The 16,198-nt window shown below is 40.3% G+C and overlaps 1 protein-coding gene across 2 annotated transcripts in view; it reads right to left on the bottom strand.

The window, feature by feature from the left end:
* COLGALT2 (collagen beta(1-O)galactosyltransferase 2) overlaps positions 1-16,198 on the bottom strand; it is a 115,496-nt gene that overhangs the window by 42,626 nt on the left and 56,672 nt on the right. For both annotated transcript variants that reach the window (XM_026001174.2, XM_072733183.1), the window contains exon 2: positions 340-450. In XM_026001174.2, the coding sequence (XP_025856959.1) occupies positions 340-353 (14 nt within the window). In that variant the 5' untranslated portion in view covers positions 354-450. The remainder of the gene's footprint in view (positions 1-339; positions 451-16,198) is intronic.

The raw sequence follows: 16,198 nt of genomic DNA, 5'->3' as shown, positions 1-16,198 counted from the left end.
ACTTTTCACTGTGACCCACCAAATATAAGAGACTTATACTTAAAATATGACTAATAATATCAATATTTTAAAATATATACTGTGGCAATTTATTTGTAAACTAAGGAATACCTGAATTTCGCTGGTAGCTGCAGGAGTAAAGAGGAAGAGAGAGCTAAAATCTGTCAAAGGAAGAAATAAAAAAAAAAGGGGAAGAAATGGCAGATCCTTGTAATTTACTAGATACAGTGATAACCAAGAAGTCATAAGTGCCTCCGAGATTAGACACCCAAATGGCTAGAAAACTGGTTAAGGGAAGTGAGATAGATAGAGTTCACAAAATGTTGTCTTGCTACTCACTCTGGTTCATCCATAGGCCTCCACTCCACGTAGTGATAGAATCTCTGTACATTTTTCAACCACTCCCTGAGTATTTCTGTTGTATTATCCACATTGTGATCAGTGGCTGCCCTGCATGAGAGAAAGTACAACATAGCTCAGTTGCCATCCAAAGAAAGAGGGGGAAATCCCAAAGACCCCAGAACAGTTGAAAGGAGAATGACCAGTTCTGAGAAAAAAATGTATATATGAAAATGACATCCCTTATGGTCCAACCTAGACAACGGCTTTCTGAGGTGAGAGACACTGCTTAAAATCAATTTTGTGTCATTAGATCCTTAAAATAAGGCTCAGCCAATAGCAGATTCAATAAGGGGTTGTACTAAAACTGTATAAGCAGAAAATGCTTATTTATTAATCCAAGAGTAAGTTAACTAATCTTTTTGTAAATTTTCCTACTTGGCTTAATTTTTAGTTATCCAAGATATGAATTCTGCTTTTTAACTTCCCTGACAAGTACCATCAAACTAGCAATAATTTGCTTGCATTTTCCTCTCAAGTTTGTTTTCAGATCACAACAAAACTGCTAAATAGTAGTACTGTCATCACATACACTCAAGGGAAAAGCAACAGTTTCCAATATAAGACTCAAAAAATCTAAATTATCTTTATCTATTTTGATTAATGTTACCATTGTTTATACAAACTAGAGGACCTTCAAGAGTCTTCAAATAATGTATACAAAACTTGTTTCTACCTTAAAAGTTTAACAAATTGATCCACTTCTAAAGGAGCCTAACTTGCTTATTAGAATGAAAATACTTTCAAATTTTATTGCCGACTCAATACAATTGAGTATTGTTACATCTAACAAGTGTAAACCATTTTACATCTAAACCAAAGTTATTCAGAACACTTAAAAATGAAGTGATATATCAGTCAATTGAAAAAGAGAAAGAAAGCAAGAATTATAAGCCTGGCATCAAATAAGGTGGAATTCTGGCCATGACAAAGAAAGATACTTTATAATGCTAAAGGACACAATTCACATCAGAGATACAATAAATATGAGCATCCCTGTACCTTCATAGAGTATAGAGATTGGCAAACTTTCTTTAAGAGCAAGATAGTAAATATTTCAGGCTTGCAGGCCATACACTCTCTGTTGCAGCTACTTAAATCTGTTTTTGTAGCAGGAAAGCAGCCATAAACAATATGTAAATGAATATGCATTACTGTATTCCAATACAGCTTTATTTACAAGAATAAGCAATGGATCTATAGGCTGTAGTTTGTCAACCCCTTTTATAATGGAAGGGATAGAAATTTCAAGGAAAAACAGAAACACCAATAATAAGAGATGTTAGCACACCACTTTCTTTTTTTTTTTTAAGTTTTTTTTTAAAGTAATCTCTACACCCAGCGTGGGGCTTGAATTTACAACCCTGAGATGAAGAGTACCAAACCATAACACTTTCAGCTGAAGATGGTACAAAGGGAGGAAGTAAATATATAGAGGATCTATAGAACACAATGAGAGAGAAGACACTTTCTTCTCATGTTCATGTGGAACATTCACAACAATTGACCAACAATTACACAACACAGAAAGCCTCCACAAAATTGAAAGAATATAAACAACATTCTCTGATGATCAAACTAGAAAACTAGAAATTGGTAATAAAAGAGAAAGAATTCCATCAAGAATTCTCTTTAAAACAACTATTGAGTACAGGAAGAAATACAAATCAATTTCAGAAATTCTAAAAATGAATTGCGAAAACACTATGTATCAGGATTTTAAGATACAATTAAAGCAATGATCACAGAAAAATTCAGTTCTATATCCTTAAATCAACAAAAAAAAGTGAGTTGAATTCCTGATAGAAAGCTACAAGAGAAACAAAACAAACATAAAGAAATAAATAAGGAAAGTCCAGAAGCATGAAACAGAAAAAGGATAAAATAAATTAAAATTTTGCTTTTAAAAAAAAAATTATTTTTGTAAAATTCCAATATAATTAAAATATCATATTAGTTTCAGGTGTACAATATTGTGATTCAACAATTCTATACATTACTCGGTGCTCATCATGGTATGTCTATTCTTAATCCCCCTTCACCTATTTCACCCATCTTCCCACCAAACTTCCCTCAAATTTTGCTTTTTTTGAGGAAAATCAACAAAGCAACCATTTATTAATCCATCAAGACAACACAGATACATAAAATAAGAATTGACGAGGATGAAGGGAATATGATTGATATGAAAGAAATTATTCAATAACTTTGCACAGCTCAATGAAAAATAAGTTTGAAAACTGGATATAATGGACGATTTCCTAGGAAGATGCATGTTAGCAAAATTGACTTCAGTAGAAATATTAAACTTAAACAGAACAATTATTAAGGAAGAAATAAAGAAAGAGAAAAAAAAAAGAAAATATTATGTCCAGATGGTTTCACAGGGGAATTCTACTAGATGAGATAATTCCAATGCTATGTAGCTTGTTCTCCAGGGCGCAGGAGAAACAAATGAAAATTCCAAATTATTTTAATAATGAAAGTACAATATTAATATAGAAACCTGATGAAGATAGCCACACATGCATGCACGCACACAATTATAGACCAATATCTTTTAATGAATATGCTGCAAAAATCCTAAATGAGGTATTAGCAAACAGAATCCAACATCCTATTATGAAAATATTACATAGTATAGCCTAGGATTGTTCATTATAAAAGGAAATCCATTAATTGATTCTATTAACACACCTGAAGAAAAATCAAATGATTACTTCTGTAAATGTTAAAAGCATCTTAACAAAACTCAACAACTATTCCTGATTTTTAAAAACCACACTGAATAAAATTAAAACAGGAAGGAAGGAAGGAAGGGAAGAAGGGAAGAAAGCAGGAGAGTAAACAGAAGAGTCATGGAAAGATAGAGATGCCTGAGACTCTTAAAAGGGAGTAAAAATGCTTAGAATTTATGGGCAACATAAATTTTTCCTGGATGGAAAAGCCATGGGCACTCTCAGCAGTAGTGGTTCTCTGGGAACATGTAAGAGCAAATCAAGAGGAGTGAACAGTGGTTGCTTCTTTCATATACAGGCAATTTCAGTCAAGAGGATTTTGTTAAACCCAATCTATGATGGCTTTTGCTCTTCCTGCTTGAGCTTTTGAAAGTCGCTGCTTTTCCAAAAGTAACAAAATATTTAAAGGAGAGAATATTCAGAAATGTTAAAGAGAAAAAAACAAATTGTTAAGCAAAGTATAGTGGAGCCCCATGTGACATAGGGAGTAAATTTCTGTAAAACACCAAGTAACCGGAAATTGTGTAACTTAAGTCATGGGGTATAGAAAAATGTGGGATAGAGATATATGACTAGTATTTGAAAATCGTATTTTATAAAATGGATATTTGAACTAAAACTAGCCTTACGGAAAATATTATTCAAAAAAAAAATAGAAGATTAGGAGCTGATGCCAATTGCCAATTCCAACTACTTTCTTTTTTTTTTTTTTTTTAAAGTTATTTATTTTAGAAAGAAAGAAAGAGAGAGCATGAGTGAAAGGGACAGAGTGAGAGGGAGAGAGAATCTCAACCAGCTCCACACTGAGCACAGAGCCCAGTGCAGGGCTCTCATAATCCTAAGATCATGACCTGCACCGAAATCAAGAGTCAGAGCCTTAACCAACTGAGCCACCCAGGCATCCCTTGATCTACTTTCAAGTGTCTTCTGGAAATTAGATTTGAATCAGCTCCTCCGTTCAGAACAAGGTCCAGGAGAGAGGAGACCACAGGCCCACCCAGAAATTCCACTACCTGGAGAGGGAGAGTGGTAATGTGTGCAGCTCACAGTGTTGAGGGACACCAGGTTATCACCTATGGACAAAAACGGGGTAACATAAGGAGGCAGGGAAGTGGGCCAGAAAGCAACATGGGGAGGGGCACAGGCCCCATCTATGCTGAGAAGTGAAGAATGTTGGGACATCCACCGGGACACATGGCTACCTGCCACCCATGTCCAGTGAAGTAGCCATGAAGGGCACTTTGAGAGTCAAACCACTCATCTTATGTATAGACCAATTCCTGAAACTCAGAACCAGCTTGAATGCCCATAGTCTTTGCTCAAAATATTAGCAGCAACAATAAATTAAAACAAAACAAAATAAAAAAATATCTTGACTGCAGGGTTAGCCAAAAGTTATGGGACTTCTACAATTATTCCCAAATCACTATAAAACAGTGTAGGAGAATTCCTACAGCATCGACTTCTTTCCTTGGTTGCAGGGTCTTCACTACGTGGGGCTTACATTCGCTGTGCCCTCCCCACATCTATGCATTTGCTTGTATGATGTATTTCATTGTATGAAATGTATTTTCCTGGTATCCAGACTAAACACCCCCCACTCTGCCTAAGTATCTGCTATTCACTGACATCCTTAGAAATGAGCTGCTTGGGTGTAGGCGAAGATAAAGCTAATTGAAAAATGGGAGCACAGATTTAAAATACTCTCCTTATTGAGGGGAAAATGTTTCCTATTCAGTTACTTCTGGAAATTGTGCAGATTCTCTTTGTTCTCAGGCTTCCCAGGAAAGGAACAAATCCTCCAGCTGTGGTTGGAGGTCCAGGGACACGGGTGTTTGAGGTGCAGGGCCAAATCTCCTGCACGATCCCAGAAGCAGAGCTGCACTGACCACACCGGCCTGCTGGGGAAGCCTTGCAGCCCCTGCTCAAGACCAATTGCCCTGCCTCCCCCTCCCCACCCCGCCCCAGCACCAAAAAATAAACAGAAATCCAGGCAGAGACTCCAAACTGCTGCCTTTTTCATCCCTCTGACCAAAAAAACAATGCATTTCCGCTTGCATATCTAACCAGAAAAGCATCCGGGCGCTGCTCTACTCAGGGAGTTGGAGAGACAGGAGCAAAGGCCCAGCTGCAAGGTCCCCAGAGGAAACCCGAGGCTTGAGTGAACAGCTTTATTTTCAGAGTCCCTAGAACAATGCGACAGTGTGGTGCCTGTCCTGCTGTGAGCCTCCCCAAGTAAGTAGACACAGAAAAGTGCGAAGCTGAGGAGCTGAGATGCTGAGGGGTCCGAATGTGTGACTCCCTTCAGGGGAAGTCGAGGCATCGCTCCCATCTGAAAGTTCCTTCCAGTCCCGTAGAGAAAGAGCCTCGGGTCTGCAAGCCTTCTGCCATCAGACTGGGAAAGGCCCCCAGTGAGGGATTCCTTGAAGAAAACGAATGATGTGAAGAGACATCCAGAGAGGTGATCCACATATGATTTAAAGTCTCTAGTGGAACTAGAAAACCAGGGTTTGTGGAAGCACAGCAGGCATCGGCTGGAAGACCACGCTCCCTGGAAGCTAAGCCCGTTCCATCTTTCCCACAACTCTCCAGTGTGGGGACACACTTAAATCAACGACACCTGCCGCCCCCCCTTCCTTGGGTCTCTTTGGTGCAGGATAAGATAGCAAAGGTGGGCTCAGCTCCTGAGCCATGCCAGTCCTCACATAATTAATTTTCTTTGAATGCCCTGATGGGACAGTGGCTTCTCTTCACCTCTAAGAAGCACCAGGACCTGCCAGTCACTAAGAGGGAGCTCCACCTTTGGGAGAGCTGTGGCCCCAGTAGGCCCCCCAGCGCTTGTGGTCAGTCCTCTCTCGGTGCCTTGGTCCTTGCTGGCTTTCTTTGGAGCTAGTATTTGAAATGCAAGAGCTGGTAGGAACAAGTGTGACACCCAACTTGGCCTCAGAGGAAAGTCTGGGCCATTACTCACCAATAACGCTGGCCGCCCATCCACTTTCTCTCTGATTCTGCCTCTGGTTCCTGTTTCCTCCTCTCTAGCTGTGCCCATCAGCAAAGGCCTATTGGTCTCAGAGTCAAAGTCAAATCAGGACAAAAATAAACACAGGCTGCAAATACAATCACCAGCACAGTACAGGGCCTCTCCTTGGTTAAGGAAGTTCCCGGGGCCAGCAAGTGCATTGTCACTGTTACAGGGAAAAGTGAGAGCTCATGGAACAGACCAGTAAATAAACATGTCTGCAGGATGATACAATTTGACTACTTGGCTGCACCAAGAAAACAACATTGAGCCTTCTCTGGCAATGTCTACACACCCTGACATTTCTCCTTGTTCCAGAAGGTCAATTTTCATTCCCCGGTCTTGGCTCTTAAACTAACAGCTAACTTGAAATAATTAAGACTGACTCATTTATTTTTATCACCAGTCCTTCTGAGCTTGTGAGGCTTACGCTCACATTGGTGAGCATGGGGCCCCCGGAGCCATGTTAAAGATGCGGATTGGATCTCTCAGCAGGTGAGACACAGATGTTGAGGACACAGTCCTCCTGATTACTTCCATCTGCGCTGATCCTCAGGGAATGTTCTCGGCTTCCCTGCTACCCCAGGAAGCCTAGACTTTTGAAGATGCAGAACAACAGGACCGCAATCCATGGGCCAGGAAGAAGGCAACACTGTGCAGAGCCTGCTCTTTGCTGCTCCAGAACCTGCAAAATACAAACCCCAAGGCTCAAGGGAACGATGATGGAATGAACAACAAGGTTAGTCATTGCCTAGACGATTCACGCCATGACTAGTAAGTTGGCAAAACTGAATTTTCCGATGTGGGACTTCAAAAACTGAACTACCCTCTTAACTACCTCATGTTTTCATCTAGCAGGGAAAGACTCATCTGTGTAGAAAATAAAAGAGCTCCCACCTAAAAATAAGATTCCACTTTTTGAAGCAACTAGTGAAATTTATTTTCAAGAAAGCTCATGTCATCAAGTCTACCACCTTGATCTCTGCTTTCAGGGAGAGCCTCACCAGAAGCTGTTCTGCCAAGGGGAATAGATTTGCTTGGCCACTTGACAAAATATGTTGATGGATTCTTGCTTCTTGGTTACCATGTAGAATTGTTTAAAGACCTAGAACCTCTCTGCTGGGTAGAAAACTAGATCTGGATATGGGTAAGGATATGGACATGGTCTGGGGGGGCTAGGGATTTCTCCCAACACAAGCCTTTTCCTAGGTCCTACCAAGTCAATTAGTAGCAGTTCTTCCTAATGAGCTAAGAAATCAGGAAAACTCACTCCTCACGAAACCCTCTTCACCAACAAAATAAATACTTCTACTCCCTCAACATCCCTTCTCGATATGTCTCATTTAATCCCAGAAACAACTATAGGCATTACACATCTGAAGACTGGGTAAGAGTGATGTTAAAAAGAAAATCAGTTTCTGGAAATGCAATCAACCAAGGAATCAATTTCATTCCTAAAAAGGCAGGAAAGAGAAATGGTAAAAATTGGCAATTGACCAGTTAAAAGTGAATTCAAAAGCCCAATGCCATTGTATTGACGTGAAGATGAACATAATTAAATATACTACAAAGGAGCCATTCCTTAACACTTTTAATTCTAAAGGGTCTGCACCTCTTGGCACTATGAATCCCTCACCTGTGTGTCATGCACTCATCCATTTTTTGAGCTCTATAATTAGAGAACTCACCATTATTTTTATCTCTCCACATTATGGAAGAGAAGGCTGAGGATGAAAGGCTATGACTTGCACAAGCCATAAAAATGGTGGGTGTTAGAACCTGGGCCCAGATGCCCCATCCCAACCCTAGTGCAAACTCCTGCCACAGCACTCCCCCACGCAGAGTGGAAGTGCACCTGTCAGATTAGAAGGAATTCTCTGCCTTGTCAAGGACATTAATCAACGGGACCAGTGGGATCATCTTAGAATGAAAGGATGGACTTGTCCCAGCAGGAAACAAGGCAAGAAAACAGGAAGATTCATTAGTTCCCTATGAGCTTTTTTTTTTAATTGAAGTATAGTTGGCCCACAATGTCACACTGGTTTCAGGTGCTCAATATTGTGATTTGACAACTCTATATGTTACACTGTGCTCACCACAAGCACAACTACCATCTGTCATCAAGCTTTGTTGAGATTCACTTCAGCATAATTTTCCTTGGAGTCAAAACTCTTGGAATTCTATGCAAATATCAGTGGCAGCATCTGTGACAAGATAAATATGTTTCTCATTTGTGTAAATACTCTTTTTCCTGTTTTTCTTCTCCTTTGTCCTTTGTTTCTTCTTCCTGCTCCCTTTCACTCACTCTTCATTTCTTTTTTTTCCTCTTCCTTGCTGGATTTTCCAGTTCTGTTAAGTTTTTTATTATGTGGGTGTGCCCTGAAGAAATGGAGTTACTAGTGGAATATATTTCACCATACAGTCAACAACTAGAGTCCGGATACTAAAGAGAAGACACATGGGATCCAGGGACGCGTTTTCCAAGAGCCCTGAATCTCTCCACTGCCCCCCAAACACCTCAGGCTAGATGGGATGCCCAAAATCTGTAATTATACATTGATTCTCTACCTATACTTGGAGCACTGCACTTACTCCTGAATTGTAATTAACTGGTTCTCTTGTCTTTCTCCATTACCAGATTCTCTTCTCTAAGGATAGAAGTATCCCAGCACCTAACAGAGTTTACTGTGTAAAACAGACACTAACCATGGGCCTGATGAATGAATGAATGAATGAATGAACAATTCAAGGAAAGTTTCACTGAATCCAACCCAAATGCCTGCAAAGGCTGAGCACAGATAACATCAAGGACTGAAATGGACCATGCCTGAGCTAACAGTGTGAGGGACAGGACACATCCAGGCTCCATCAGATTGCTGCCTTGTGAATGTGTGCCCAGAAAGCCTAGATTTTCTATTGTTTCAAGAGAAGTCAGATATCCAGGTTTTGAGAAATAAAGGCCTGTTTATATCCCATGAGAAGTTTTAGGCTGAAATGCATGAACATGTGCCAGCGTGATAAGGGATCCCTGGAAACCAGGGACCTGACACAAAGCCCACATTAGTTTGGCTTATAAGAGCCATGGTCCATCCATCTGTGCACACTCAGGGCACATAGTTGAGTAATACAATATTTCAACTATGGCCAGGAGGATAGCAATAATATCACTTCACTGCTTTCACAAACAATGAAAGCATTTTCAATGAAAAAAGGAAAGACAAATAGGCACAAGTTGGGCAAGGTCTAAATAATTCTCTCAGTCTAATAGCAATAGAATCAGAAAACAGAAAAAGCAATGAATGATATAGTCACCATGGAGTGAGCAGAAGGGTACACTTCTCACAAACACCCTGCAGAACCTCTCTTTGCATAGCAACTAAGGCATACTTACTGTCCATTTTTTAAAATAATACTTTATGGAGATACAATTCGTCTAACATTCACCCAGTTAAAGCGTACAATTCAGTGGTTTTTAGTATATTCATAGAGTTGCACAACCACCACCATGATCTAATTTCCAAACATTTTCATCACCCCCAAAAGAAATCTGTACCCACTAGAAATTGCTTTGCATTCTCCCCGACTCCAGCCCCCAGTAACCACTGCTCTACTCCCTGTCTCTGAATTTGGCTTTTCTGGACATTGCATATAAATGAAATCATACAACTGTGGCATTTTGTGTCTTTTTTCACTTAGCATAATGTTTTCAGGGCTCATGTTGCAGCATATATCAGTAACTCATTTATTTTCAGGTCTGAATAATACTCCACGGTATGGATACACCACATTTTGTTTATCCATTGACGAGTTAATGAACATTTGGGTTGTTTTTACTTTTTATTTATTGTTATACTGTTATGAACATTCATGTGCAAATTTCTGTGTGGACACATATTTTCATTTCCCTTGGGATTGTTGCCTACATTTGAATATTATAGAAAAATGAAGAAAATATATTTTATTTTATTCTCTACCATGTATGGACTACCCTATGTCCCAGGGACTAAGCTGGACATTTTAAGTATACAACTCTAATCCTTATGGTAATTCTCAAGGAAGGTATTATTATCCTCATTTTTACAGATAAGGAATATGAGGCTTAGAGACTTTCTCCCAAAGCTTATTTTCTTTTTTCACTTATACTTCATCTCTGATACGTATTTTTCTCAATTTCTGAAAGTCTTAGTTTTCTGTTCCACTAAAGCAAAGAGGGATCCTTTACTCTGTCGTGGCCATATATTGAGTTCAGGTGACATGATGTGACCTAGGAATGTGGAGGCAGTGGCAAGTATGCAAGAAGTGTTGGCTTTCAGCAGACAAGCTGGGCAGATGCCACCAATGTAAACAATCAGCCCTCAGGCCTGGCAGGGCGATGCCCTGGCAAAACACAGAACTCATGAACCATGAGGTCATGATGAACAGGGGCCAGTGTGACCACAGAGAGAGACTGGGCTTCCTAAATGAAGCACTGTGGAAGACCTCGCCCTTGGAGCCTCTCTGTGAAAAGGAAAGCTGGTTGGACTAGGCTAAAAAATGTGAAGGCAAAGTGGTCGTTTGAGTGGAAACCGGGAAAAAGCTGAAATAAGTATCCATGTTTTACACAGAATGGTTTAGTTTGATTAGTTTGTTTCTGTAGACTTTTAACTTAAAAGTGATAGTAAATACTTTAGTCACCCACTGATTCTGAGTTACCTGACATTATTATTTGACTAAACACATTCTTTTTTTCAGTTTTTAAATATGTATTTTTATTTAAATCAATTAATTAACATATAATCTATTCCTAGTTTCAGAGGTAGAGGTCAGTGATTCATCAGTCTTATATAATACCCAGTGCTCGTTACATCACATGCCCTTCTTAATGCCCATCATCCAGTTACCCCATCCTCCTACCGCCCTCCCCTCCAGCAACCCTGTTTGTTTCCCATGATTAAGAGTCTCTTATGGAAAAAAAAAGAAAGAGTCTCTTATGGTTTGTCTCCCTCTCTGATTTCATCTGGTTTAGTTTTTCCTCTCTTCTCTTATGATCTTCTCTTTTGTTTCTTAAATTCTACAAGTGAGTGAAATCATATGATAATTGTCTTTCTCTAATTGACTTATTTCGCTTAGCTTAATATTCTTTAGTTCCATCCACGTCATCACAAATGGCAAGATTTCATTCCTTTTGCTGGCTGAGTAGTGGACCATATACATATCACATCTTTATTCATCTGTCGATGGACATCTGGGCTCTTTCCATAGTTTGGCTATTGTGAACATTGCTGCTGTAAGCAGTGGGGTGCAGGTGCCCCTTTGGATTACTACATCTGTATCTTTGGGGCAAATCCCTAGTAGTGCAATTGCTGGGTTATAGGGTGGCTCTATTTTCAACTTTTTGAGGAGCCTCCATACTGTTTTCCAGAGTGGCTGCACCAGGTTGCATCCCACCAACAGTGTAAGAGGGCTCCCTTTTCTCTGCAACCTTGCCAACATCTGTCGTTTCCTGACTAACCACATTCTTAATCAAGTAAAAAAGTATGAAGTCAGGAGACATGGCTCTTCTGTCAACTAGCTCTACAGCCTGAATGAGTTTACTTGATCTTTCTGTACCTTGTTTTTCCATTTGTAAAATGGAATAATAATACCTATTGTACATACCTAGCTCAGTGAGTTGTGAGGAGCCAGTGGTATGTTAGGGAGCTTTCAAAAGCACTTTCTTTGAGAGCTGGACTTTCTCTAGCTCTCCCCAACACACACACACACACACGCGCGCGCAAATAAGAAATTACACAGCCTATTGAATAGGCTCCTGAGATGCATACAACAAAGTTCAACACATGCATTTAAGGCGAAAACTCCAGAACTACCACAGTCTACCATTTTTTTAAGAATAAAAATACACCTGCCCATTTAAATATAGACAACATGAAAGAATAGTGTGGCAATGACTGCTGATTGTCTCAATATCAGCTTTCCTCTTCTTCCCTATTAATAGAATGTTTAGCTAAGCCATGACCATCCAACTTAAGGAGTACATTGTAAGCTCTGTGACAGCCAGGATGTTCTGTTCACCACTCTACCCTAGCACTTAAAAGAGTGCCTAGGACATAGTATGTGTTCAACAAATATCTGTTGAATGGTTTGTCAGCAAACTTCTAACCTAAGAAGAGCTATGGAAACCCCTGCATGCCTCTCTAATTTTGGTAGACATCTGTGCATCTCTGATGCAGCTCCTCTATGCCAGGCAGTATGGCACCTTCTGGAAAACAGCACTTTGTCACTGATGTTAAGGTGCTCCTACTTCCTCCTAGTTTAAAAGAAAATACAGGTATATAAATAATTATAATTTGGTGTGACGTTTGCAACAATGGATATACAACAAGGTGGCTAAGTGCCAGAGAGGAAGGAATGGCTGGAAAGATATGGAAGGTCAAAGGATGAGAAGCCTGAATTGAAATTTGAAGAATAAGCAGATATTTATTGGAATGTGGAAGGTAGATAGAGCATACCAGAAGATGGAATAATATGTGTGGAGGCAGAGAGGCATGCAAACACAGGATAATGTCTTTGCAGAGTTACATGTAATTTTGTTGGTCTACAACGTACAGATCAAAGGGGTGATGTGGCTGCAAAAGGGATGACATAACAGTCCCTTGGGAATGGGAGTAGCAGTGAAGATGTATGTCCCACTTTTCTGGGTCCCTAGCATCTTGACCCACTTGAAAGAATAAACAGGTAAATAATGCTCTGAAATAATATATTTTGCCAAATTATAACAGGTACTACCTTTAGGATCTATAGATGCTATAGAATCTATTCTTTGAATTCTTCAAAGGCAATGCTCAAAATACATATGAAGCGCTGGCCTACTTCATTCCATTTACGGACACAGGTTCAGCAGCCATGTATGATGGGTATGATGTGTGATTTCTAACATTCCGACCCATTTTCTTCAAAACTTCATTTGTACTTCTCAGCCATGTGTCCAAATTTCCCACTCCCAAACTGTTCCCAGTACATAGTAAACATTTAGCCTGTGCTTGTAGAATGACAAACTCAGCAGATAAATGCCTGCAGAAATGGATGACAAAATAAAAACACGGTGCCCATATTTATTAAGGGTCTACCCTTAGAGACCCTTTGCTATCATATAAGCAAAACAAGCAGCAAAGGTAACAGAATAATACTAAACCCATATAAAGCATTTTGATTTTTTTCCCCCAAAGCCATCAAGCTTCTTCCTGCTATAGTGCTTGTTCCTCCATTGAAAAAACTGGGCTAGGAACATGAACAAAGTCAGAAAGCGTCCAACTCTGCAAATCGAATTCAAGGCTGTTTTCCCACAAGAGTCACCTAGAATGAGAACTTGGCTCCAGCAGACAAAAAATCTCTTTCCAGCCCATCACTGTTACCCGATACCTGTTGCCTTGGTTCCAGGAATAACACTCCAGTCGGCTCAGGAGGGAGAGAGGAAATGTTTGCCTTGAATTTATCTGCTTTCAAGAGTGTTAAGTCTGGCCTTCCCACATCACTTCATTTGAGGTTTCTTTAAGGGGGGGGGGGCCAAGGACCACGGTGTAGCAGGTGTTAGGTCCATGTTCATATTATATACTCAAATGGAAATCAAAGAGCTCCAAGAAGTATTTTTTAAGACACCTCTTATTCATGTTGTCAGAGGCAAACTGGACGCTATTCGGGTGGTATTTTTCCCCGTCTTTATTATGGAAAACTACTGTCGGAGAGAAGGAACACTCTGTGCTCCTAACATTTCCAGGGTCTGTGTGGCTTTGTAATATGCCACAGAGGAGGCGAACTTGCACAAGTACACAGTACGTAGAAGTGTCCCTACCACCTTGACTTCTCACCACACTTCCGCAGACAGGGACAGCCAGAGCAAAGAGCTGAGCCCACGTGCCTCTCAGGCCCCGAACAAGGACACTTGCAATGTAACATCTCACTTGATCCTCACCACAACCCAATGACATAGTGCTCTTATTAACCCCATTATTGAGACGAGGACACTCAGGCCCATAGAGGTGACACATCATGCCCCAAGTCTCAGAGGGCTGGAAGTGCCAGAGCCAGTCTGGAAGGCAGACAGCGGGCCTCCGATGATTTGTCTTGTTAACTCCTGTTCTAAAAGTCTGGTTTTAAAATCACATATTTGGAGTAAAGTTTTTTTAAAAGGAAGGAAATAGTTTAAAGAAGGTAAAGAGTAAATTGTGATTTTTGTCTTCCAAGTGTGAAATACAGCAACAAGCTTTTTACGTCATTAGTGATATTGCTGCAGCCACAGGACACTGGACATTACCTTAGAGCTCCTGTGGGTGGCGGGCCCTCTCGTCTTTGTGTCTCAGAAACATACCTAACAAAGTACTCATAATTTTGAGTAGTGTCTTAAAGAGCAATTGCACTTAGCAACAACTGATTGATTTCTCTAATATTTCTCAAAACTTTGTGTTGCTTTGGTTATCTCTGCTCTAACTGATCAGTTTAAGGATCTTTTTTGCCCTATGAATGGAGAAATTGGGTTTAGGGAAAAGATGGCTGAGACACTAGCTTTCTGAATATCTACCCCAAATTTCATCTGGTGACTCTGAAAGGTAGGACGGGGACCCTGGATCTTAGATTTCCAAGATGCTGGGGCTTCCTTGACCTCCCCACATGGATCATATCCCCTGGCTCTAAGCTCTTTTCGTGCTATATACCTCTTATTCCCAGTACTTATCAGAGTCGCAACTCTGTTGATCTCCAGGGTATTGAGAAATGTGTTTCTCCTCTCATGGTCTATAAGCTATGGAGGGCAAGAATGTGTTCGTTTATCTTTGCTCATCATTGTAACTTGAAGCCCAGGACAGCACCTGGCATCAGCACTGAGTCAAGTGTTGCTAAATGAATAACTGAACACAAGATTGCCATCTTCACCCTCCTTTTTAATCACTAAATGTTTAAAACAGGGTAATTTACTTGTAAAAATGAAACATAATTAGACAGTATTGGGAAAATATCTCTTGGAGCACTTCCTGTTTTATAGTCCATATTCAGAAAAGTCTGACTTCCAAGTGGGCCCTGGAAACAGGCAGGGGTCAGATGCTGTTTGGTACTGAGCTGTTGAAAGGCTCTGGGGAGCCCAACAGCCTGTTTGGGAGGAAGTGGGGAATGTGAGCTGTTGTTCTGAAGGCAGCACCCAGGAGACATTTGGCCAGGGCAGAGTTTAAGCAGATATAATTGTGGTTGATGGTAAATATGGCAACAGGCGAGTCCTTCTTCTTCCTGGCTTTCATTGGGGTGTGTCCTTTGAGCCAAATTAGAAATCCAGCATCATATAGAGTCTAGTTCCAACTGATGCAGAGAAAAGACTGCAATCTCCCTTTCAGACCTAAAGGAGGGTACAATGGTTTCCCCAGGACCAAACAGGCCAAAGGTAGCTCTCATTGTCCTTCCTTCCCCAGCCTCAGGTCAGATCATGTCTCAGGCATGCTTTAGTCTTTAGCTGCCACTCTGGAGTCACCATGCTCTTCTGGAGTCACCATGAGAAGGAAGTCAACAATTTTCAATGTTCAAAGTTCATTTCTCCAGAACCTCCTGACCAATTTTTCAGTTGCCCCTATAAATTATCCCATAACATGTCACTAGTGAAATTCTCATTTTCATTCCCACATAGCAGGTGTTAACATAGGGAATCAGACATTATGAAAATGAGATTCAAATTCACTGTCCCAAGTTTCTTTGGAAAAGAATTAGAGCATAGCCTGAGAGCAACCAAAATTTTCACTAGGACTACTATCTATATGAAGACCTAACAGAAGACCTTTAGTTCAATGTGGCACTCAAGAAGAGGATTTGTTAACTGAATCACATATATTATTTTATTTCATCCTCACAATACCCTGGTATTCTTTTCATCTTATGGATGAGAAATCAGTCACAGAGCTAGTAAGCGATGGACCCAAGATTCTGACCTAATTAACCTGAAAATTAAAGGTGAATTTTCAAAAGCAGTGGGTATAGAGATTTCCTTGTGGCAAGGTCTAAAGGATAGGAATAATAAAATACCTAGCAT

This window comes from Vulpes vulpes, chromosome 13, assembly GCF_048418805.1.
Source record: "Vulpes vulpes isolate BD-2025 chromosome 13, VulVul3, whole genome shotgun sequence".
Taxonomy (NCBI): domain Eukaryota; kingdom Metazoa; phylum Chordata; class Mammalia; order Carnivora; family Canidae; genus Vulpes; species Vulpes vulpes.
The sequence above is the reverse complement of the archived record's forward strand: the minus strand, read 5'-3'. Positions and strand labels throughout refer to the sequence as shown.